Consider the following 25,450-nt stretch of genomic DNA (forward strand, 5'->3'; position numbering starts at 1 on the left):
TTATCATCCTCTATTTTCAGTCCTCTAACCATAGGACTTAATTCTCAAACCCTTTTAAAAATAAAACCATAACAATGCCCTTCCCTAGGAAATATATAAACTAGAAAAACAAACTTTTTAGTTGTTCTTTCTTAAGTTAGTTCTCTTTCCCCTTCTGCCCTTGCTGCTTCCCTGACACAAAAACATTTGTCCCCAATGAGACAAGGAAAATTGGGTTCATTTAATTTGTTTATTTTATAAATTAGAGTATAAAAAGGAAAACTATAAAATATTGAGACCAACTCACTTCTTCCAACACATCCACATGCAAAGAGTAAGTATCAAATGCGTATAGCCCTTCGAACGAGCCCCCTCGGGAGACTATGGCTTTGTGCTAGTCATGCTATCCCACTTCTAAATACTCTCTGAACTCACAAAGCTAGTTTCCAAGTCACATGAGAAAATCCAACATATGATTGTAGAATCTTATCTTACCTTTTGCCAAAAACCTCATCAGCTAACTTTGCCCTTTGCAACACCTTTTGGTGTTTATAATTTATTATAAAGTCTGATTCCAGATAATTCTTACAAGGTTCCAAAAAACCAAATCCACACAGGACAAGATTTCTCACCACTAAGAACAAGCAGAAGAATGTAGAATGGTTCTCAGAGTAACTCCAAAGAAGCACTCACATGGTTTATGCAATGGCACATTGTTAGAGAAAGTAAAGGGGAACCTGCTCATTTGAATATTTAAACCCCATGTGCCTGTTAAGTGTATAGACACAGCATAGTAGCTCTCTTCTATAATCTTCAAAGAGATTGATAAAGGGGAAGGGCAATCAGAAAGAGGGAGATTAGATAGTGATGATGGTTGTAAAACTTTGTGAGTATACTAAAATGTTTAATTGTATACTCGAAAAACTGTTTATTTTTGAGAGAGGACAGTAATTTTAAAGAGTTGGAAAAGTGAGTTGATTTTCACAAAGTCAGATGAAACTGAGTCAGAGAATAACTTGGAACCCAAGGAGATTCTAAGAGGGTATCAATGAGAAAGGCAGCAGAGATATTTAGGAGTATGTCTAACTAGAATTATGAACTGTAAAAGTCAGATTTGAGACATGCAGAGAAAGACAGATGAGAGACTAAGAAGGTAATAACTGAGAAGAAAACCCAGGTTGAGGAGATTAAGTAGGCAGAGATAGACAATGCAGGGTGCGGTGGGGTGGTTATTCAGTCACAGAGTACTAGTGCAAGTCCTCTAGCTAGGTGGCCATGCTGTGTTCTTAGGTTTACCCTAAACAATGAAGAAACCTAGAACTTGCCTTGCTAGAGGATAGCTAACCAAACTTTATTTCAGAAAAGTGTATCTTGAATTGTCAAAAAACTGTACCTCCTACCAGTTTTATAGAAAAATATTTTAAAGTGTTTCACATGAAAATTGTAGTGAAATTAATAACCTTATATGCCCTTTTCACTCTTTGTCTCATCTGTTTCTCTTACATGTTCTCTTAATGTTTCACTTTTGTCCCAAGTCCCTACTTTTCCTTTCCTGGCCTACCTCTGCTTTTCCCCTCACTCTAAGATTTCTGGAAGGGTTCCTACTGCCTCCTGAATTGAACCATTCAACGCCTTCATAAATATTTCTCAGATGAATACTTGGTGACAGAAACCATGATATATTCCTAGACCCCTACCCTCAGTGAACTTAGTCCAGTAAGCACCCTTGACTTTTCCATTTCTCTTTTTTTCTTGCTCACATTCTTCCCTTGAGAGTTCTCTTACTCTTCTCTTCCCACCTTCACTCCTTAAAGTTCAAGCTGAGCCTGGTGGGTTCAGTTAAGGAAGGTAATGCTGTGTGTACCATCTGCCTGAAGAGGGTGCTCCACTGCTAGAAGGAAAGTCACACAGTGGTTGGAACTGGGCCTGAGTGCTTGGGTCCACATCATCTAATTTCTAGCTCTATGAATATGGGGGAACTGGGGTTACTTTACCTATCTCAACCCATTTCTTCAATGATAAAATAGGATAAAAGTAGTTCTTACTTCATAAAATTGTCATAAGGATAACTGAATTAATATATGTAAAGTGCTTAACAAATGCACAGCATATTAAACTCTTGATAAATGTTGGCTATTAGATAGTATAAAGACAATTAGTATGGTTACTGATTTTCCTTATTCCATAGACTCAAAAAAAAGGCTGTCAAGGAACCTTTAGAAGTTAAGAAGGATTTGGAGAAGTTCCTACATGATCTGGTATGTTTTCTTCCTGAAAATAACCAAGAATTCTCTATTTCCTCTTCTACAGACCTGACAATATTTCCTAAGCAATTTACAGTCACACTCCAGTTACAGAGGCAGAACAGATCACACTCCTGTTATTTAATCATTCATATGCACATGTAAGATAGTCTCTATTTTACACATTTAGGGAAATCTCATGCTGCTTTCACCATTCCTTGCTTCTGATCAGGGACAATTTATGCAACTAAAAATCTCTTGAGTGCAGTATGAATTACAAAGTAATAGAAAATTATTGGTGTTTGAAATTATATTTTATTTTTCATTAGTAATCCAACAAAGGCAAATTGGTTGACAACTGCCACATTAAATGAAAGGCCCCTGCCCTCAGTTAACACAAACATAAGGCAGAATGTGATAAGGTTCTAAAAAGGAGTCATATGTAGGAGGAAAGAAAAGAAGGAGACTCCTCCATCTTTTTTGTTTTCCTTGACCCCTCCTCATCTGCTCCTCCTTCCCTTCTGGGAGATTCTGTTAAGTGTGAAGGGACTTTTTCCAAAACACAGAGACCCTTGTACAAGAAATCAGAAAGTTGGACAATCTGAGGACAGGAATGGAACAGAGCCCTATTTTCACCATATCAGGTTTCCACTAAATCTAGAGCAATCCCATTGGTGACCAGTATAATGGGTCAAAAATGGTTCAAATAATCAAATTTTTACTTGGGACAATAAAGTGATAGAAAATAAATGAAACAGTTGCATGTTTTATATTAAACGGATGGAATGAGGCTTTACTCCCACACACACACAAAAAATCTTTCTCCCATTTTTCTTCGTCTGTCTTTCCTATTACTGACAGATATGGGCACAGAGAAATACTTATATAAGAAAATAACAGTGCATATGTGCTGGTAAGGAGCAAGTGCCTGTGGAAAGGTAAATGGTGAATGGTCTGAGCAGGAGGGAAACCAGCACAGGGGGGCTGTGCCTCACCCAGCAAGGCGGTGCTGCCTCAGCCCTCACTCACTGTTGCCCTGCAGGAATGGAGGCCCAAGTGTTATCAATCTCCCACTGGTAATCCAAGTTCTTTATAAAATCTCTTGATTTAATCCCCAAAGTTTTAAACATGCAGTGGGCCAAACTACATTTGAAGACCAGATGTGGCCTGTGGGCTGCCTGCTTGCAACTCTGATCTAAATTCTGCCTGGATTTGGAGCTTTTCAAAAGCTGGTTCCAGCCACTACAGCCAATATTATTCTTCAGTACATCCCCAAACAAACCCTTCACTCCCACTGAGCATTCCGCCCACCCCGTGTCTGCAGGTTACACTATGCCATGTTGATCTGCAACACATACTCCCTAGCTTTCCAACTCTACTCATTCATTAGGGTCAAACTTCATTTTCTTCATAAAGCTTTTTTCCAGTGGTCCCAGCCTTATCCTTTCCAGACAAGTTTGATATCTTTCATAATTTCTAGACCACTTAGTGATGGCAGGATTTCTTCTTTTCAAGTCAGAAATCAGAATGGAACAAAATCACATTTGAGTAAAGAATGTCCAGGAAAATCTGTGAATCCTTAACCATGTATTATTTTCATAGGATGCTGAGGCTAAAATTGAGGGAGAATTGGTGGCATCACTATCATCATCATCATCATCATCATCATCAACAGAAGACTACACCTTTGAGGAAAGACGCTTATGGAGAACAGAAAAGAACTTCATTTAAGAATAATGCACAGGATTCAATTGTATCAGTTTAATTTTAGTGGTGTGTTTAATTCAAGTCCAACCCATGTATTAACAGTGTGTTTCACCATTCATCTTTAAAATCTTCAAACCAATAAATTTTAGTAAATCATTCATAAAAGATCTGTCCAAGCACAATCTTGGTTTTTACTGGTTAAAAAAATATTTTAAAATGGAAAAATAATCATTATGAAGTATAGAGAGATTTGAACCATTTCTTTGGAAATACATCTTGATAATAGCAAGCATTCATCATAATATAAAACAGAAAGAGGATTAATTTACTGTGGCATAGGAAGTCCTGCCAGTTCTTAAATGCCCTAAATAGTTTCTCTGAGTTATTTTACATTGTTTAGGCCTCAAGGAAAACCAAAGCTCCGCCTCCAGGTTTGGTAGCAAACAAACTCTGCTTCTCTGGGGCTAAGCTGCGATCGCTCCTCTGGTAATAAGCCTCCTGCACGTTTGCTAGGAAGCTGGGCAACTTGTCAGCAGGCACTATTGATACCGTGCAGCCTCCCCATCCAGCTCCAGTCAGTCGTGACCCAGGAGCCCCAGACTTCCTAAAAGAGTGAGAAAGAAAAAGATTAGCACATATAAATGAAAACAGTGATTTTCATCACTGTTTGATGCTTACAAAACACACAATCCAAGTTCTGAGGAGGGAATAATGGGGAGCTTGCGGGGTACTGCCAAAAGTTTTAGGACATTAATTAAGAAATATTAGGACACTGAAAAATTTATACTGTTTCAGAAGACTGTAAGAATAGCCCACTGGAGTCTTGAGTTCATAAAGTAGCCACCTAACAATGTGTGTGCAAGCCTATAGGTAAAACGGGAAAAGTGAGTAAAAAGAAGACAGGCAATCAGCATGGTTGACATAATGAATCAGAAGGTCACTACCAGGGAAGGCAGGTCAAAATCAAATGTGCACAGTCTTATACAAGTCAGAACTGTTTACTTCAATTGTACTCTTAAGGCTTTGCTATTCAACATAGGAGAATCAGACTCCTGGGGCTGGAGACATAACTCCACTTCCCTAGCATATGTGAGGCCCTAGGTTCAATTCCCAGCACTGGAGAAAAAAAAAAAGAAAAGAATCAGACCCTTAGAATTGATAGACTAGACATGTTCTACACAAATCTATCAACACAGAACTCATCACTGAACTCTAGATTGATTGGTTGGCTGGTTTGATCTCTAATGGAAAATTATACAATCTTTCCACACAGAAAATGGTGCCTGTGCATATCCACACCATTTTCCCACACCTTCTGGAGCTGGTCTGACAACTGAACTAAGAATTTGCCATCAGATGAGATGTGTCTGATTAGGATAGAAATGACTATATAAACTACCACACAGCAAAAGGCAATTTTCGTTACCATCAACCAGGTACAGTTTCAAACCTCAAATTGAACTAAAGTGAAAGACCTTACACAAAGCACAAGGATCTCACAACTTTAAAAGATGCAATTTATCTTGACAATAAAAGTTAACATATACTTTCAATTTATTCTTCCTAATATAATTTACTCCAAATTAGTCACAGATTAAAAACTCCATAATTAACTTAGCACAATTCTGTCTCTTTTTTCCATCTAAATGAGCTATTTTACTTCCTGGAAAATATCAATAGATTACCCCACCTCTAGGACATCAGAATTACTGCACAGCAGTAATTCATTTTCCCCCTCAATGATTTTCTCAATTGATTTCTTTTCATCATGTTTTATTCATTAAAATATGTTTTTCAGATGAAAATAGATGTTTAGGGAAAAAATAATACTTAAAAAGAAAGAAAGATTACTAATTTTCTGTCCTGCAAACATTCAGTTTATGGCCCAATAATTTAACTGAGACCAATCTCTAACATCCAGACTGAAAATTTCTTTGACCCTGGAATTCTGGATTCTGACTTCCTAGGCTGACAAAGGGCCCATTTGCAGTATGTTGATTTAAAACAAACAAACAAAAAAGTCACATACAGTCACATCAAAAACTCAATGTAGAAGACGTTGGGAAAAACTGAGGTGTCCCTGAAGCATCTCTAAAGACCTTAAAATGTTAGTGTTTTGGTCAACCATGGCAAGGTCTCTAGAGGACAACATGCCCTCTCGATTTTCTGACCCCAACTATGCCATTTTGCTGAACTCAATTCACCAAGGCTTTAATGGTCTTCAATAGACTTTGAGGCATGTTTCCTTACACTTTCTCATTTGAACAGTTTTTGAAAGCTGTGGTTTCAAAAATTGAACTTAAACTGAGAGTATTGTTTTTAATCTGGCTGCAAAAACCATAGGAATTGTGCCAGAAGGCCCAAAGAGCAAAAGCTAGAAGACTTATTTTATTTCTATGTATTATTATTTTGTGGGGGAAGGGTACTAGGGGTTGAACCAAGGGCTGCACACATGTGAAGCAAGTGCTCTACTACTGAGCTACATCCCCAGCCCTAGCTAGAAGTCTTTCTAGGTAAACACCTTCACTTCTGAGTCTACAGAACCATTCGGTTACCACCTTGCCTACCACAGAGGAAAAGGGTCTAGATGGTATCAACCACATGGTCCCAATTATCAGAGCTCAAATTTCCCAAATAAAGAATAAGTGCTATTATGAATGGCCTTCTGCCCCTGAGTCAATGGCACTCCTGATCACAAGCCAGAGGCTACCTAGCAATAGTCTGCAGCCTGTCTAGCTGCACCTACCCTGAGGTGGAAAGGAGCCATCTATAGTGCTTCCCGCTAATGCTTAACATGCCCATTAGTCTATATCATTGAAATTCCAAGGGAGGCCCGAAGTTACAAAACCATATAGGCTTTGAATTAAGAAAGAAAGGTAGGTGAGCTGAGGGTATTTAATAAATTTTTCACATTTAAATTTTTTTCTAGAACAACAAAACATTAAAAATATATCACCTGAGCTATTATACATCAGATAGGCCATACAAGAGTTATGAAAAACAATCCCAAATCCCCCAAATACCACTTTGATGATCATGCTGATGGGTGGGAATGATGGAAAGGGCTTGACAAAGCAACCAAAGCAGTCTCTGCCTTATAAAGCATGATTCACATAACAAATGCCAAGGCCATGAGGGCTGTAGATTAAAAAGAATTTCCCTTTGATCCTTTTATTACTAAAAAGAATGTTCATATAATTATTCATGCACCCAATACAGCCTATCTAAAATTTCCAACTTTTAAACGAACTGGTTTACCATAAAGCCAAGTTGCAAGACGCAGGGCAACGAAGAACAAATGTAGGGAATCCAGAAAAACCCAACTGTGCTACAAACTAGAAAGGGGGGAATAAGGCATCATGCTTTGCATTTCAATCAATTTCATTTATTTCAAAATAAGTAAGTATTTACATATTAAACAAATGGATATTAAATTACTTTAGCAAACGATGAATTTAAGGACAGGGCATATCCATCACTCTAACCCCAGCTCAGCATAATTCCAGGCATTAGGTAGGTTCTAATAAATGCTGGGCTATTTGTTTAAAAATATAAAAATACATATTATATATAGATATAAACAGGCAATAGTATATTCTTCATATGGAAAGACTTCTAGTTTCTGTTCTCCAAAAACTGGCAAGTCCTCAGGAAAACAGACCTTCTAGCACAATTTCTATGATTTTTGGTCAGGTTAAGAAACAGCACTTTCCAATCTTCACAGCAAAGGAAGCAATCAAGAATGTGAAAAGAGAGCCCACAGAATGGGAGAAAATCTTGACCACCTGCACCTCAGATAGAGCATTAATCTTCAGAATACATAAAGAACTCAAAAAATTTAACACCAAAACAACTCACCCACTCAATAAATGGGTTAAGGAACTGAACAAACACTTCACAGAAGAAGAAATATAGTTGATGAACAAATAAATGAAAAAATGTTCAACATCTCTATTAATTAGGAAAATGCAAATCAAAACTACACTGAGATTTTACCTCACTCCAGCTAGAATGGCAATTATCAAGAATACAAGCAACAATAAATACTGGCTAGGATGTGGGGTTAAAAATACACTCATACATTGCTGGTGGGAATGCAAATTGGGGCAGTCACTCTGGAAAGCAGTGTGGAGATTCCTCAGAAAACCTGGGATGGAACCACCATTTGACCCAGCTATCCTACTCTTTGGTTTATACCCAAAGGACTTAAAATCAGCATACTATAGTGATACAGCCACATTGAGTTGTTTAGAGCAGCTCATTTCACAATAGCTAAACTATGGAACCAAACTAGATGCCCTTCAATAGATGAATGGATAAAGAAAATGTGGAATGTTACAATGGAATGTTACTAAGCCTTAAAGAAGAAAGAAATAGCATTTGCCGGTAAATGGATGGAGCTGGAGAATGTCACGCTAAGTGAAATAAACCAATCCCAAAAACCAAAGGCAAAATGTGTTCTCCAATATGTGGATGCTAATTCACAATGGGAGGGAGGGGCTAGGGAAGAACAGAGGTACTTTGGATTAGACAGAGGGGAGTGAAGGGAGGGGAGGGGGTGTGGTGGTGGGAAGGACAGTGGAATGAATCAGACATTATTACCCTATGTGCATGTATGATTACACAACTGGTAGAAGAATGAGAAGTTATACTCCATTTATGTATGATGTGTAAAATGCATTCTACTGTCATGTATAACTAATTAGAACAACACCAACAAAAAAAGAAACAGCACTTTCAGATTGTTTTAGATTCAAGAAACCACAGTCTTCAAATACTGCTCAAAAAATAAAGCATAAGAATATGTGCATACAAATCTATTTAGAAATGTAAGCCACTAAAGGCTACTGAAGAACAGTTGCTTTGATTTGAGTAAAAGACAGAGTAGAACACAGAAGTCCAAAGAGAAAGTTCCTAAGGACAGCTAGAGTGTCACTGTTCCTTTTTCTTGGTAGAGTATGCAGATTAGGATCTAAATTTACAGGTTAAAGAGCACATAACTAGGATTCATACTTCATTCTTCCCCATTTGGACCTGGTCAGGAGAATGGGCACAAGAGGCTGAGAAGCTTAGCCATGGAATAAAGTTAAGAAAAGACTTCTGAGGAAGACAAAGCAAATTAACTTTGTACCTATTGTTCATCCATTAAAATCTGTCATTCATCTTTCTTAACAGTTTGGGCAATAGTACAGCAATGAATTGTCTCTAGTTTCAACAAGTGTCAAAACAGAAATAAAAGGCATTAACTGTTTTTTCTTAAGTAAAATCAGGGACCCGATAACAAATGAGCTGTCTCACATTTAATTGACTCGGTTTCAAAATTGTTCTGTGCTCCTCAGTAAGTCTGCTTTAAAATTTAACCATTTTTTAAAAATTTACATTTTGTTCATTTGAAAGAGATATTTTATAATTGGGAAAACATCATCTTTTTCCTTCATCATTTTGTTTCACATAATTAAAGTTCTAACATTAATTTAATAAAAAAATAAACAGTTTAACTACGTAAGTGCAGTTTCCTTCTTCCTCCCTGGTCCTTTCTTTGGATTCTAAATGGATTTTCTCTTGAAGAGCAGTAAATAGCTCCATTAGAAAAAGAAAAACCCTCAAACATTGGTGATCTCTTTTACTTTTTTTCTGTCTCTCTCCTTTCTGATCGGGTCATAAAATTGCTTGCCCTATACATTGTCCTATAGGGTAACTACCTACAGACACCTATTCAAATAGGTCTAGGTCAGATCAGGCAAGGTTTTCACGTGTATATAGTATCTTGGGTAGTCTTAAGTATTCAAGTCCTTCATTCAATCATTCAGTTAGTTATTTTTTTCATGCAAAGTTTCCAAAAAGTTTTCAGAACACAAAAGGAATTTTATGAAGTGCTGCAGGTGGGCCCAGGGAGGGTGACCTAAAGATTACCTTTGGCAGGGCTCCTCCTGGAACCCATTTCCTCTTCCCTCCTCCCTCTTCTCATCTCCAAAGACAACCAGGGGCTCAGGCTCTCAAGCCTCAGTCACAACTTCTGATGTTAACATTTGTCAAGGTGTCAGGAAAGTCTAGAGGTGGTGTGATCCTCCAAACGATGTTCTATCCAAGGTTGAGATTATGGCACCAGTGGCCACACCAGGCCTTGCTGGGGCCCTTTCCAGCACATCCAACATCTCCCCTTCCTGGCCCAGAAATACTCATGGGGCCTCAGAAGGAACTAGGTCTTAAGTGTTTCCACTGTCCTTCTGAATCTTTCCCATTTTTACTACCTATTACTCTTCCATCGTCTGTCTTCCCCAGTTTTTAACCATCCTTTATCTTATTACCATCTTTTACAGTCTTCTGAACAGCTCCTTCCTTCTTGTCTTATCACTTCTCAAATATCCCCACAAAAGAAAGTACCAGTTTTTGAGATGAAGATTAGACTTCAACTTCACATGGTCTACAAATATCCATGTAAAAAACATGTGTAGACTGCAGGGAGGAAAGGCAACAATGACTGTGTCTATTTAATTCTTCCTTCGAGTTTGTTCTGCTACTTAGGACCTTTAGTACTAATACCCACTGGAATATTTGGCTGGAATATTCCCAGATATTATGTGCTAGTCACAGCAACAGCAAAGAAAATATTAATTAAAAAACTTAAAGGACCAGACAACTCTTCTGGTCGATATTTTCTTCACTATGCCAGAAGATAATATTTCAATATGGGAAATTCAGACCTATATGGTCCTAGAATAAATATAAACTCATTTTGATACTTAGTCAGTGGCTTCCAAAGAAAGTCTGCCATGAAAAAAGAAATGGTGCTCCTTCTATTCGAGACACGGCTGATTTTTTCCTCAGAAAATCAACACAGCAAGTGTAGGCCATATAGTCCACCTCGTAGAGTGCCTGACTGTCATACTGGAGGCCCGGGTTTGAGTCCCCAGCACTGTGGGATTGTGGAAATAGCAAAAATCAACACAGCAGATGGAATATGTAGTCAGAAACACTTGAGTTGCCATTTAAAAAGGAATTGCTCAAATAAATTTTTAAAATAAATAAAAGGTGCACTTCCAAACCCATTTAAGACATAGCCACAAAGTCTTTCACTAGAACCATATTTTTAAAAATGTAGACCTGTAGATTGCTAGAACAGAAAAAGACAAGGGAGATCATAAAGCAAGGCAACAGTCTAAAGTTACAGGGCACAGAATAAAAAGAAACAAAGTTAGAACCCAACCTGTCCAGTTATGGTCCAGTCTTACCTAGTCTACTGCCTGCCTCTCTGCTCAGCATGGATTTGCTCAATATTCAAATGCTGGAAACTATAACAACCAAGACTTCCCATCATACAGCTTCAAAACGAGGCAAGAAAATAGGTTTTGAAGGTTCACATTTGAATGTAACCAAGTGGTAGAGAGGCGGGAGCAGCAAAACACTGGTCTGAGAGCCAGTCTTTCCCACTAACTTATTTTGGAATTTGTTCAAATCACTTCACCCCTTAGTGCCTTCTCAGATCTCTAATAAAGGATGGTAATATGAGATGAATCCTGACCCAGAATTGTGAAGAATGGCTGCCAAAGATGTGGCTTTTAGTGAAACAAAAAATGTTTCTCAAGGCAAAAACCTAGGAGTCATCTTGATTCCTCTGTTTCTCCTATACAGCAATTATCTAGAATCTTCCTTGAAAGTGCATGTGGTAGCACTGAATCACTTAGCACTTGCACTGCTGCTTTTCTCTTCTCAAAGCTAGAGTTCTTCCCTGGCCTAGCCTCATAAGGCCCATGGGGTATGGCTCCCCACCACCTATCTACTTCCTCACCTGCTACTCTTTCCTTCCTTTACTGCCTTCCACCATACTGGTGCTCTCACTATGCCTTGCCCATCATGGCCACATGCCCACCTCCAGGCCTATTCACTTGCTGTCCTCACTTCTTCATGTCTTCAGGTCTCTGCTTAAATGTCACTTCCTCAGAGAGGCTTTATTCAACCATTCCATATAAAGAATAACCAGTCAACCCAGCAGTTTCTATCCTAATTTCTGTTCACAGTCACATATCACTAACAAACTACAGTTAACTGTCATTTCTCTCTTTTCTCACAAGAATGTACATTCCATAAAAGCAAGTGCTGGCTGACCATCCCAGGAAAAGAAAGCATGTTAGAGAATTTCAGAAGAATAGCAAATGCTCCTCTATGGCTTTTCAGGTAGGAGTCAAATCATCCCACTTCTTTCCTCATTTCTGCACATATCATTTCACTTCCTTTTATTTCCAGAACTGAACAATATCTGTCCCTTCCATTTACTGGGCCCTTGATATTTTCAGAAAAGAACACTTATAATGAAACAAGCTCTGGAAGGCTTTAGGGCAATTAGTGAGCAAATACTGACGTCAGCAGAGTGGTTCTCATCAATGCTGGGTGCAAGTCTCTCAACAAGTTGGGTTATACATGCCATTTGTGATCACTAGAGCTACTTGGTTTAAAATTTTCAGGCTGGGAGTATGGCATGAGTGAAGCAAGCCACAGGCGCCAAGTGATTAATTATATTTCCATTACTAATTGCATGCAGCTCTATATTATCTTCTCCCACTGAAATAACATCAAGACATTTGAGAGTTCTTCCAATTTCCCTTTCAGTTCTCCCAAGGTCAGTAAGATCCCTCTGGGGAAAGGAGATCACTCTATTATCACAATTCTTTGACAATTATAAGGAAGTTGTTTTCAGGTTTGGTGAAAGAATTTCCCTTTTTACACTTCTGTTTCAATCCTCCATTTATAAACTGCACTTTCTTCAATCCTTATTTCCCCAAATTGCCTAAACTAAACCTAGAAAGCAGAAAATGCTGGCCGTCTTTCAGCAATCTCCCCACATGCTCCTATCAATCTTGAGACCTTCTTTTGGCTGTCTCCCTGCTTTTGAATAAAACTAGTAAACTTAATTAGGACACCTAATAGGAGTTTCTGGCACAGTAACAGTGTAATAATTAAAATATCATGAGAAAGTAATGACAAAGCCCATGTCTGAGAAAAGCTACTTTCCCAAAAGGTGGCATCGTCCAAAGAAGGGAAAGTCTTTCTTATAACATCATAAAGCACTGATTACAAACTAAGACTCTCATAAAACTATCAGGCTAGGTCTCAAAGCTTTCATCCTATAGATATATATAAGGGAATAAGGTTGGGCTCTATATTACGTGAGGACCCTTATAGGAAGGAAAGAAGAATCTTCTTTCATGTAAAAGATTATGAAAATCTTGCATTTTTTTCCCACTGATTTGAACACTATTCTTTGGTGGTATCCTTTGGTCCCCACCACGCTGCTCTCTCAGCCTCACCGACAGATGTCCACCAGCTGGTCCAGCTCAGGGCAACTGCACTCGTACATGTCCCGGCAGCTCCTGTGGCTCTGGTTCATTAACTCTCCTAGCAGCTGGACTATGTTGTCAGGTGCTTCTTCACATATCTTCTTAAACTGGAGCACTCTCGCAGCCTCGCTGTACACGTGCTTTGCCCGCTGGTAGAGTTTGAAGATGAGCACTAAGGAAGCAAAGGCATGGGGAAGATTAGAAAGACTGACTGTACTACTCTGCACAAAGACAGTTTTGAGGCTTCCCTTTTGCCTTCATTATCAAAACTTAGACTTTTAATAGGTCTCTATTTTATGGAAAGATTTCCTCATAGTCAAAATATGCCTATTTGCAAGTCAGTTTTACTTCTTAATTTTGAATAAAATCCTGTAATAATACTTTCTTCATTCAATGCAGAAAAATGTATACAGGTGTGTGCCAGCTAAACCATTCCATAGGAAGGGAGGGTGACAGGTATTGAGTACTCCCTACAAATCAGGGGCTCTAAAAGCACTACCTCATGTGTTTCTCAATAGCACAGGGAGGCAAGCAATATTATTCCTGTTTAACAGAGAAGCAGGCTCAGTGGAGCAAACTGACATGCCTAAGGTCACACATCCAGAAAGCAACAGAAGCAGGACAAATCAGGGATGTATGGCCCTAGAGCATGTTCTTTTCACTGTACCCTCACCTCCCAGAAAGGAAAACTTAAAATGCTCATGCAACTATGTTTATAAAAATGTGTTTAAAGAAACATAGAAACACAATTCTTTATACATGTGTAAATATTTATGAATACATATATCTGTACAATATATACTGCAGCCTTATTTATATTAGCAAAAAAATAAGAAACAATCCAAACTTTAATGACAGGGGACTTCTTAAAAAATATACTATACCCATTAAAATATGTATATTATTGGAGCTGGGGTTGTAGCTCCGTGGTGGTAGAGCACTTGCATAGCAAATTCAGTTCTCAGCACCACATATAAATAAATAAAATAAAGGTCCATGGACAACTAAAAAAATTTTAATTTTAAAAAATTAGAATTATATATACAATTTATATGTATATTATAACATATATATTATATAGATATTATATGGATCTAAATAGATAGAGCCTATAGAATGGAAGAAAATCTTCATCAACTATTCTTCCAATGGAGGAATAATATCCAGAATATGTATGAAGGACTCAAAAAACTTAATACCAAAAGCACAAATAACCCACTCAATAAATGGGCAAAAGAACTAAACAGACACATATCAAAAGAAGGTCCAATGACCAACATATATATTTAAAGTTTTTTCAACATCAATAGCAATCAGGGAAATACAAATCAAAACCACACTGAGATTTCATCTGACTCCAGTTAGAATGGCAATCATCAAGAATACAAATAACAAATGCTGGCAAGAACACAGAATGGGAGGAATAGACCACCATATGATCCAGCGATAGCACTCTGTGTTATTTACCTAGAAGAATTAAAGTCATCATACTATAGGTGATACATCCATACCCATATGTATAGCAGCATAATTCACAAGAGCCAAGTTATGGAACCAGTCTAGGCAGACGAACTATTACAGAAAATGTGGCATAACTACATGATGGGGTTTTACTCAGTCATAAAGAAGAATGAAATTATGTCATTTTCAGGAAAATGGATGGAACTGGAGAACATCAAGTTAAGGAAATTAAGTCAGGTTCAGAAATACAAGGGTCATATGTTTTCTCCTATATATGGAAGCTAAAGAGAAAAGGGGGGGGGGCTTTGAAAATAGAAGGGAGACTAATGGGGTAGTGAAATGAGATCAGGGGAGGAAGGAGGGGAGAAAAAGACAAGGTACTGAGGAATGAAATTCATTATTGGGGAATGAAAAAAGGAGGGCAGACAGTAGGCTCAGAGGATTTATTCCCCAGCTCCTCCACGGAAGGACACTGATCTTCCTTCCATGACTCTCCTTCTCCTGGGTCTGCCTCAAGGTCCCTTCTCCCCTAAACCATAATTACTTTCTCAGAAGTACTTTTACATTTTTATTTATGAAGCAATAAATTCTATTACAGTTTCAGGTTACATTCTTTCTCCTCCACAGCACCATTCTCATAACTCTGCGAGGTGAATAAAAAGGCGGCCCAGGCTAGAAGAAGGAAAGTCAGGATTAGGAACTGCATGTCTGTGTCTTCTCAGAATTCATATGTTGAAATCCTAACCCCTAACTGGATAGAATTAGGGGCTGAGGTCTTTGAGGGGTAATTACATTTAGATGAGGTCATGAGAATGGAGTCCCACAATGTGATTTATTGTTCTTATAAGAAGAGAAAGAAACTAGAGTTCACTTTCTCCACCTTATGAGGATACAACAAGAACACAGTCAACTGTATCCCAGGGAGAGGGACTTCATCAGAGACTGAATCTGCTGACCCCTGGATCTTGAACTTCTCAGGCTCCAGAACTGTAAGAAATAAATTTCTGTTGTTTAAGCCACCTAGCATGTCATATTTTTGTTATAGTAGCCCAAATTAATACACTACTCACGGGACTTGTGCAAAAGTTTAGTGATTATAAGGATGGGGCTAAATTTATTAAAAATTAACAATGGAGAATTAATTTTTCTTTCAAATATTCTCAAATGAGTAATATGAGATATAACAACTATTTGCATCAATGAAATGATGCAAATTCATGTAAACTTTCCTACTCTCTTTACTCTCTTTCAAGGACCTATATTTAGTCTCTAAATCTAATCAGTTCCTCTTTACTAATATATGTCTTCTAATCTACTCTTTTATTCCCACATCTTCAAATTTGTACTGTGTTCTCTTGCCTAGGGACTATTTCTCAGTTATCTGCTAATTGATATCCCTGTCTTGATATTCTTTTCTGCAACCTATCTTCCAGTCAATACTGCCAGATTGAGCTCCCCAAACACAGCCTTTTTCATATCACTACTCAAAACCCTGTCTCCCCAGTAGTCCAAAATCCTGCCCTCACTATGTTCAGCCTCAGTAGGATCTCTTCCCTTCAGCCAAAATGGCCTGTGTTACCCTAACACTCCTTGTTTCTGGATATACTCATTAGTCCCACAGGGAAATAGTTTCTTGACCTTTCTCTGTGTCAAAATTTTACCTCTTTCTGCAGGTTCAAATTACATTTTATATCATCCATGAAGCCATGAGGGCCTCAGCTGGAAACAATTTCTTGACCCTGAACTTGTACCACACTTGCAGTCCGTGGCACTCATGTGGTGCTTATCAAACATTTTCCATAGTAATTATTTCTCATATCTCAACAAAGAATTCAAAATCTGCTGTACCTGCCCCCCAGGACAGTCTCGCCCCAGAGCACTGCCACAGTGCCTTACATGACAGTTCAATGAGTGTTTATAGTCGATGATCATATAGTAAGGGTTTTATTTTTAATCTTAGTTTGAAATCAAAATACTTCCATCTGGTCATTGTTGCTTTAAAAATGAAAGCGAGTTTCCACTATTCACAGCTTAAGGAGCTATTAAGACTGAGGAAAGGGGATAGCAGGATTCCCTTTGCTATTAAATCTGCAATTGCTGACACCAAGTATGGGTGAAAAATAAGAAATGGGGGAGGGAGAGAGAAATTACAAGTTAAATGTAGGTAAGGGAAAAAACCCACCCACACACAACAACAACATGTTTTGTTCCATCAGTAGCAGGTCATGTGAATCAGCCCACACTGCAATGTGAATTTGTTGTTTCCATCAGGCAGTTCCATTGAAATGGGAATATGATTTATTTTAGAGTCTGGGTGTCAAAACATCCCAAAGGAAAAAAGTCTTACCAATACCCAATGCTGGCATATACCCTCTACAAAAATGGACCGTATGAGGAAACAGCACATGAGGATGTGGCAACAACTCCTCGAAATCTCTGAATAGGAAAGGACAAAGAAGTACAATTGATTGAGGTTACGTGCCTGAGACAGTGCCAATCATGTCATACATGTTAATATATTCCAGGTTGTAGAATATTTTTGAGAGGAAAGCTAATGACTTTGGTAACAGTAGTTTTAAGATGATTCTTTTCTAAACCTTGAAGTTGAAATAAAATGTTTAAAATACCAGCTTTGGGATTCCATATGTTTCAGTTTTACTTCTGAACTACTTTACCCTCCACAATCACCAACCAAGTTACAAAATCAGAGTCTGGGGAGGGAAGAGTATTGTTTCATTTTTACTGCAGTGTTCCATGGATAAAGAAATCACCTGGTTTCCCCGTCCACTGTCATTTATGTCTGCAGGACAAGGGGCACAATAAAGTGACGTCCTGTATGATCATAAAACAGTGCTATTTAGCTCACAAATCACAGCACCATGCTTTAATGGGTTAACTCTGAATAATAAAAAAATTTCAAACAGATTGGACTCTGGTGAAAATACTATAGCAAACTCCACAAGCCATCACCTATACTGAACGATTACTAACATTTTCCATATTGGCTTTAATTGATATTTTGCTGAAGTATTTTCAAATTAATTATAGACCACTTACATATTTTCCTCCTTCTCTATTTGAGTATGCCCTCCTATGAAATACTTTTCTTATATAAATACTATATCATCATTACACCAAACACAATAACCACTGATTCCTTATCACACAAAGTCCATATTTAAATTTTCTGAGTTGTCCCAAGTTTAAATTTCAGTTGGTTCATGCCAAGACCCAAAGTTCACACATATATCCAGTTAAATCAGAAATTTACAGTAATTTTGATATTCTGGATTCCCAATATCATATCCAAGCACATTTCAGGGCCATATCCTATAATAAAACTCAATTAAAACTCCATTACATATTCCTTTAGGATTAAAGGTTCTGAAGTAGAAACTGTCTAGAAAGATGTTTTCTGTTAAACCTTCAGACTTGGTGCTTTGCTTTGTGACAAGAAATATTCAGACGGTACTGAGCAGATTACCAGAACTTCACAATCCTGGCAGCTCCTTGTATCTATTCTGTCCCTGCAGAGGAAGTGTTGGACAGCAAGCTTTCTGCATAGGAACGTCTAATGAGGGCTCTTGCTGGGCACTCTGAAGTTGCGTGAGAGATCACCACTGCTCATACTCCCCAACGGTAGAAACTGAGACAACAAGGGGAAAGGGCAGAAAGGGCATCTGGTTTCAATTGTGATATAAAGGTCTTGCCAAAGGCTAAAATAGATTTAGAGACCACCCTTTGGGAGGGAAAGCAGTTCTGTGTTGGCTAGATATCACAAATGCTCTCCGGATCCAGGATTCTGGCTTATTATATGCTGGCAACTCCTCTGAATCCAAGAAAAGATCCAAGAAAATCTGAAACTTTGTCCATAACAGCTTTCTTCCCTGTCCAGTTAACTTTATAACCAGATGTTCTATCTGCCTATAAGTTCTTGTAATCCTTGAGAGCAATTATTATATTAAAGGATGAAGGAAACAGTTTCTTTCTATGTTCACTGCATGTGTGACTATGTCCAAGGCAAATTCAATTCAAGAATACAACACTAGATGTTATTTTCCGTCAATACTACAAGTGGCCTGTCCTACCCAAGGGAAATCCAAGGCTTCAAAGCAGGGATGTACCACATGGATTTTGGAACACTGTTTTTCTCCAACGTGGATCTTAGATAATTACTGAATCTAATCCTAAAACCATGCATCAATTCTGAAATCTAAATGTTCATGACCACATACATTTAAACAGCAAAATTTGTTATATGATTTTCATTTGTATAGTAAATTCCATTGCTATACTTTCTCTTCCTCTGACTTCATCCCTCATCACCTACTCTTTTCCCAGACATTGTGGTCTTGCCACTGTGCCTCCAGAATACAATATGGGCTTCTGCCTTCGGCCCAGTGCAGCAGCTGCTTTGTTGATATGAAATACTCTTCCCCGTGATCTTTGCATAGCTGGCCCCTTCTTGTCATGCAAGACTCAGATGCTATAGTTTTAGAAGCTACCCTCAATTCCAATCTAGAGTAGCACCTCCCCCCACACACACACCACATACACACTCTTCATCCTATTTTATTTTCCCAAAACTTGTCACCATCAATATTTTCTTGTATATTCCTTTTTTCATTGATTTGTACAACTTTCCACAACTAGAAAGTCAGCTCCAAGAAAGCCAGGATCTTGTCTGATATCTTTATTACTGTATCTCCAGCAGTTAGACTAAGATCTGGCACATAGCATGGGCTCAATAAATGTTTGTTAAAGGAGTGGTTCATCTCCCTATCTAATACAACTGCACCAAAAGTAGGCTAAGTGAAGAGTTGCAGGACAAATACAACTGGAACTATGGAGAAGACCTCCTATTTTTAGAATTTATACTTACTAGAATCTTTACCAATCAGTGGGGAAAGTTGGCTAAAATAAGGCTTAGAGGTCATTGACAAACTTCAGTGTCCAAAGTGTATCTTAATATCCCTTATCACAGATAACTGATAATTGTTTTTATTGTATTTTGCTTCATAGATATGGTAGAGATTTCTAAAACAAATAAAATGTGTTTTGAATAAAAGGGAAGAAATAGAAAATAGATAATTATAACCAGTTAAAAGAGACTGGTTTTTGTTTTCCTTTTAGGCAATCTTTGCAACAAAGAAGTGCTTACTAACTTCTGCCTTAAAAAAGGTAGAAGGCTACATATCATCTTATGATCACAACCCATCTCTAATCAATGAATATAAATCAGGGCACAAATAATTGGTTATTTTCTTTCATCTTTGGTGAAGAAGGGTGAGGGAAAGTCTCTGACAAATGAAACACACTGAACACCATTTTCCTCACACAAGTTCTGGGGACAGCAGGTCAACAGTAGATGAAGAACATACCTATTCAAACTCTGAAAGAGTCCTACTGGTTAATTTTAAATTCTGTATGCAAGAGCTGGTGGCCTCTTCTTTATTACCTCCTTTTCTACTAAAGCGATGCCAAAAGCCCTGGGTAAGATGGCCATTTAGCAAGTCACCCAATAGTTCTTACTGAGTACCTGCCACGTGCCCCATCTCATGTTCAAAATGACATGAAAGATACATGAAGTAGAAATCCCTGCTTTAAGGATCTCAGCTAAATAGGGAAAAATATGAGACCTTTGGACAGTGGCCAACTTCAGTATCTATCCAAGTGCTGGAAATGCTAAAGGTATGCTAAGAATACAGGACTTGGTGCAGGAGGACCAGTAATAGGAGATGACATAGGAGAGTGGTCTAAACTACGGAGCTTCTCTGCTGCAAAGATAGAATGGCCAAAGGCCCAAGTTGGGAATTATTATGTATTAGATATTAGGTGTCCCCAAAAAGCTCTCGTGTGAGACAATGCAAAAAATCTAATAGGTGAAATAATTGGGTTATGAGAGCCTTAATGTAATCAGTGCATTAATCTTCTGATAGGGATTAAATGGGTGGTAACTGTACACAGGTAAGGTATGGCAGGAGGAGGGAGGTCATTGGGGTTATACCATTGGGGTATATATTTTGTTCATGGTGATGGAAATCTCTCTCTTTCTTTCTCTCTCTCTCTCCTGGTGCCATGTCCTGAGTCACTTTCCTCCACCATACTTTCCACCATGATGTTCTCCCTCACCTCAGGCCCTAAACAATGGAGTCAGCCATCTATGGACTGAGACCTCTGAAACATGACTGCTAAATAAACTGTCCTCCTTTAAAAATGTTCTTGTCAGGTCTTTGATCACAGCAATGAAAAGGGTGACTAAAATAGGAACAAACAGTGTGTTCATGAGCCTGAAGAGAGCAAGCTGGTTGGAACCTGGGGCAACCTCTTCAGGAAGCTGTTCTCACATCTAAAACTTTAATATCCTCTGCTGCACCAGGCCACACAAAGACTACAAATTAATAACTCATGCTCTATAGTGGGTCTTAATGAGGCTTTCTTGAGTCATATAATACTTAATTTGGGGAAATTTTATGTAAGAATCTAGATTTTTGCTTTCTCTTGAAAACACTGAAAAGTCTGGCTGGGCTGGACCTGCATCCCTGCACAGCAACAGTTGGCTAGAACTGAGGAACAGCTACTTCTTGGAAACTTTATTCCACCCAGACCCACCATTCCCACCATCTGAGATTCAGCCTACCTCACTAGCTTATGTCTTCATGGTTCCCATAGGTATCATGTGGATCTTGTTCCATAAAACTCTCTAAACCAAGAATTCATTGCAGAGAGGAGTATGTCAGCAAAACTCTTTCCCAAGTGGGTCAGCATATCATAATTAGCCAACTTAAGTGTCATAATCAAATGTTCCCTCCTTAGGTGCATCGGTAGCTCCATATTGAATTATAGTCTGTCTTCCTATAACTTTTACTCTTTTGTCTTAGCTCTGTCCCCCAGATATGTAAATGTCAAGTAGTCCTTCAAATACCTAAAGATAACTCCTGTGTCTTATGTCTTATACACACTGATGAAGATCCACCATGTGCCAGTTTTAAAACTGAGGGACCAACAATAATTAATAAGATATTCTCTTCACTCTCAAAAAATAATGGTCTACTAGAGAGCAATCATTGTTAAGAACAATAAAGAGCAACAGATGCTGCCCTCACAGTTGAAGTTGAGGCCCAAAACCAAGAGGGGATAACCTGAAAGTACAGGTGACAGGACTCTAGGAAGCAGGAATCAAGAATAAGGAAAGTGAGTCAGGAAACGAAAAAAGGTAAGAGAGGGAGCTTAATTAGCACACTATCAGTATGGACAACCTGGACTCAGTGTGGACAATGTGGACTCAGTTGTTTGGGGTCTCTCTGAAGAACCTTGTAGAATGTGCCTTAGAACTGGCCCAGAGATAATAGGAAGATAAGCACTAACTCAATGAGACTTCCACTGTTTGAATGTGGCCCCTAAAAGGGTTAACTTCTCCAGAAAGATGTGCCTGGGAAGCAGAGCTGCCTTCAGTGACTTTGGGAAATGCCCCAAGGTCACAAGGAAGAGGCACTCACACCAGCAGCTAGCTTGACTTGGGCTACCGGCAATGTTGGAATTAGGTGGGCTGATGGGACATGCACAGAGATCACAACCTTCACCAGGGAGATGAAACAGCAGAGTACAGAAAGATGAGTAGGTGTTCAGCATACCAATTAAAGGCTGAGTAGGGAGAAAAGAAAAGGACTGAGAACTTAAAGCAGAGAGAACACCATAAGCAAAGACATGGGAATTAGAAACCATGAAGAGCTTCTACAGGACCCATTGTAGTCTGATTTGAATGAAGCATGAAATAAGATAAAGAAACAGATGCAGCAAAGTACATGTTGAAAGAGAATTTAAAGCAGTAGGCAGAGGTCAGAAAATGAGGCCTTGTATATCATGGTAAAGTATATAAATTATAACCTATAGATAAGTGGTTCTGGTTTTTTTTGTTGGCTTGTTTGTTTGTTTGTTTTTAGGGTTATAGAACCTTTTGAGAACAAAATAAAGGCGAATGCGTAGTGCAAAAGGAAGGTCAGGACACGGATATCTGGAAGCAACACTATTAGTGGTGCCATGATCCAGAGGGATAATTTCCAAAATCTGAGCCCCAAGCACAGCAGGGCTTTTACTTTTTATACATAAGCAAGTTTGAAGTACATTTAAGGCAAGCAAGTTGGTGCAATTCTATTTGAGGGTGTATTCTACATTCCTTATTTGGGTGCAAACTTGTCAATAGCCTAGGGACTCAGCTCATACAGCTTGGGGACTTTGATGCACTAAGCCTAAAGAGGAATTGTTCTGTCCCTGTTGCTTTGTTTCTTGCTTCTGCTACTACAGTTATCTTTTACAGGTACCTGTTAGTCACTGAAAGCCTCTATGGTTAAACTAAGCAGAGCTGCTCTGTGTCAGCATGCAAAACCACAATCTATCAACTCTTCTAAAAAGATGAGTAGTAAAGTTCCCATTTTGTTCTACGAAAAATGAACCCTCTCTCTAACATGAGTGTGTGCACAAATAACTAAAATTCTGCATACAGTGCAATACTCACAAAGATGCCATAAAGCTATGATTGTATCCAGATTAAGAGTTCCAGCTAGACATAAGAAAGCACTGTAGGTTTTAACCATTGTATCAGTTAGGATTCTTGTTTGTAAACAACAGACAGCTATAATAATTATGTCAAAAAGGAACTTATTTCAAAGGTATTAGGGAGCTCACTAAATCTACAAGGACTCATGACATAGTTCTGTTCTCTATTAGGATGTGAGAAAACCAGGAGGGAGATGATCAGAAGCCAAGGGAAGCAGGCAGTTAGGACACTCCACAGGAGCAGTCTAGATATGACACTCAACTCTAGATACTTTATCAGCTGATTCATGCCTGCTAGACCCAAAGCCCCAGAAATAAAAACAACCCAGAATGGCAAGAGGAGTCTGGTACCATTGTTCATATCCAGGTTTCAATTGACCTGAGACAAAACTGAGGTTGGTTTCCACCACAGGAAACTGTGTATGTTGGTGAGAGGCACTCACACCACCAGCTAGTTAACCAACATAAACAGTAGGGATTCCCTGATATGAAAAAGGGGCTCAAATGCTAGGGAACACCTGCCATTTGCTCCCTGTAGAATGAATGCCATTACTATTAGCTTTTGAGTCTTCTCTCCAGAACAACCACTCAGCTTCCCTCAAACGATTGAATTTCAGGTCTCCTTTGCCTGCTTCTTCCTATGATACAGCTTAGTCTTTATCTACACTTCTTAAAGTGTGGCTACCTGTCCTGGGAGTCAGTTCAGTTGTGTGTAAGAGAGAGTTGAACCCCTCATCTCCAGGGAGTGAGCCTCTCCATGTAGCCGCATATCACCAAACTGCATAAAGTTTTATAAATACAGAAGAATGCAGAGCATTGGTTTCAGCTAATAAGCTAAAAAGTGATAAATATCTTGGAAATCAGACTTCGTTTCAGGACAATTAATCAAAACAAAATAAGTATGCAAGTCTGAGAGAGTTGGAAATCTTTACCATGTGAGTATATAATTAATCGTTCTGAGACTCTCTTGCTCCAAAATACTTTCTCATTGTTTGGGTGAGGGGCTAAAAGCAGTTGTGGCTTTAGCTGCCTTTGTACAATCATGTAGCTGCCTGCTACAGGCCAATTTCTCTGCAAAGTAGAAAGCTCCAGTGGGCTCAACCCACCATGGGTTTCCAAGAACAGCAATCCAGAGATGGATGGGGAAAACCACTTCAGAATCCACTCTGGAGTCCTCTGTTTTCCTATGCAGCAAAGTTATAATAAGTCCCTGTTCTGAGGCATAGACTCTTTGGAGTATTTAAGCAGTATAATGGAAAAATCACTATACAATCCTCATTGAAGTTGGACTGTGGTTTCAAATTTATTTTCCTAGTAATAATATTTTTCATAAATGTGAAGTTTCTGAAATGGTCAAACCCACAAAAAATAAACTGCTGTTTTCAGCCACATTAGTGTCCCATTCCCATGCTGCAAAAGACTAAATTAAATTAGCATTCTACATTTAAAGGGAAAAAATCTTTAACTACCTGCTTTTAAAAGCAAAACCACCAACAAAAAAATACATATACACTTTCAACACAAACCACATTAATTCATGGAAAACTACATTCCAAGAGGCATTTGTGAGTATTTTAAAATCCACAGTATAATACCATTTTGTCCAGGAAGAGTAGCAGACCCACATGTTTATAGCTTCCCTTTCTCAGATTCCAAAGAAGCAAGAGCCAGCACTGTTGGTTTATAATAAATTTTACTGCTCTGATCTTAAAACTGTTGCTCTAGTCACCCTCACCTGCATTTTACACTCTGGCACTATGCTAAGCTCCTATGAGTAACTCTGGGGTTATTCACATGATAAAACAGCCTATCTCTCCCTTCCCTTCCATTCTACATTCTAATCTTCCTAGTTTGGAATTTTATCATCCCTTGTCTGAACTATTTCACCACCTTCCAAGCACTTTCCCTCCCACCTCTAATCAACCTGTACACAGCTGACATAATAAATTTCCCAAATCACTATTTTATGGCCTTCCTGAATATTTCATGCATTTCAGTGCATGAAAATTCAGCACATTTTTCCACTGTCCAACAAAATGAAGGCCCCTCAATGCACTCAATCCTTCCACACCCCACATGAAATGTCCTGTTCCATTGCTACCTGTCCACTGACAGCACAGAGTCCCAGAGGGAAGTCCCAACATCAGCATCCCACACAGATTGTGCATT

General features: G+C 38.6%; 1 protein-coding gene across 5 annotated transcripts in view; it reads right to left on the reverse strand.

Annotated features, from left to right (window-relative positions):
* Positions 1-2,542: 2,542 nt before the first annotated feature.
* Positions 2,543-25,450, reverse strand: part of Galk2 (galactokinase 2) — a 120,089-nt gene continuing 97,181 nt past the window's right edge. For 3 of the 5 annotated variants that reach the window (XM_047538482.1, XM_047538485.1, XM_047538486.1), the window contains 2 exons: positions 13,235-13,436; positions 2,544-4,533 (listed from right to left, as the gene is read on the reverse strand). In XM_047538482.1, coding sequence (XP_047394438.1) covers positions 4,326-4,533; positions 13,235-13,436 — 410 coding nt within the window. In that variant the 3' untranslated portion in view covers positions 2,544-4,325. Of the gene's footprint in view, positions 4,534-13,234; positions 13,437-25,450 lie in introns of all 5 variants that reach the window. The other 2 variants (XM_047538484.1, XM_047538483.1) reach the window with 2 other exon arrangements.

The sequence above is a fragment of the Sciurus carolinensis genome, chromosome 2, assembly GCF_902686445.1.
Source record: "Sciurus carolinensis chromosome 2, mSciCar1.2, whole genome shotgun sequence".
Taxonomy (NCBI): Eukaryota; Metazoa; Chordata; class Mammalia; order Rodentia; family Sciuridae; genus Sciurus; species Sciurus carolinensis.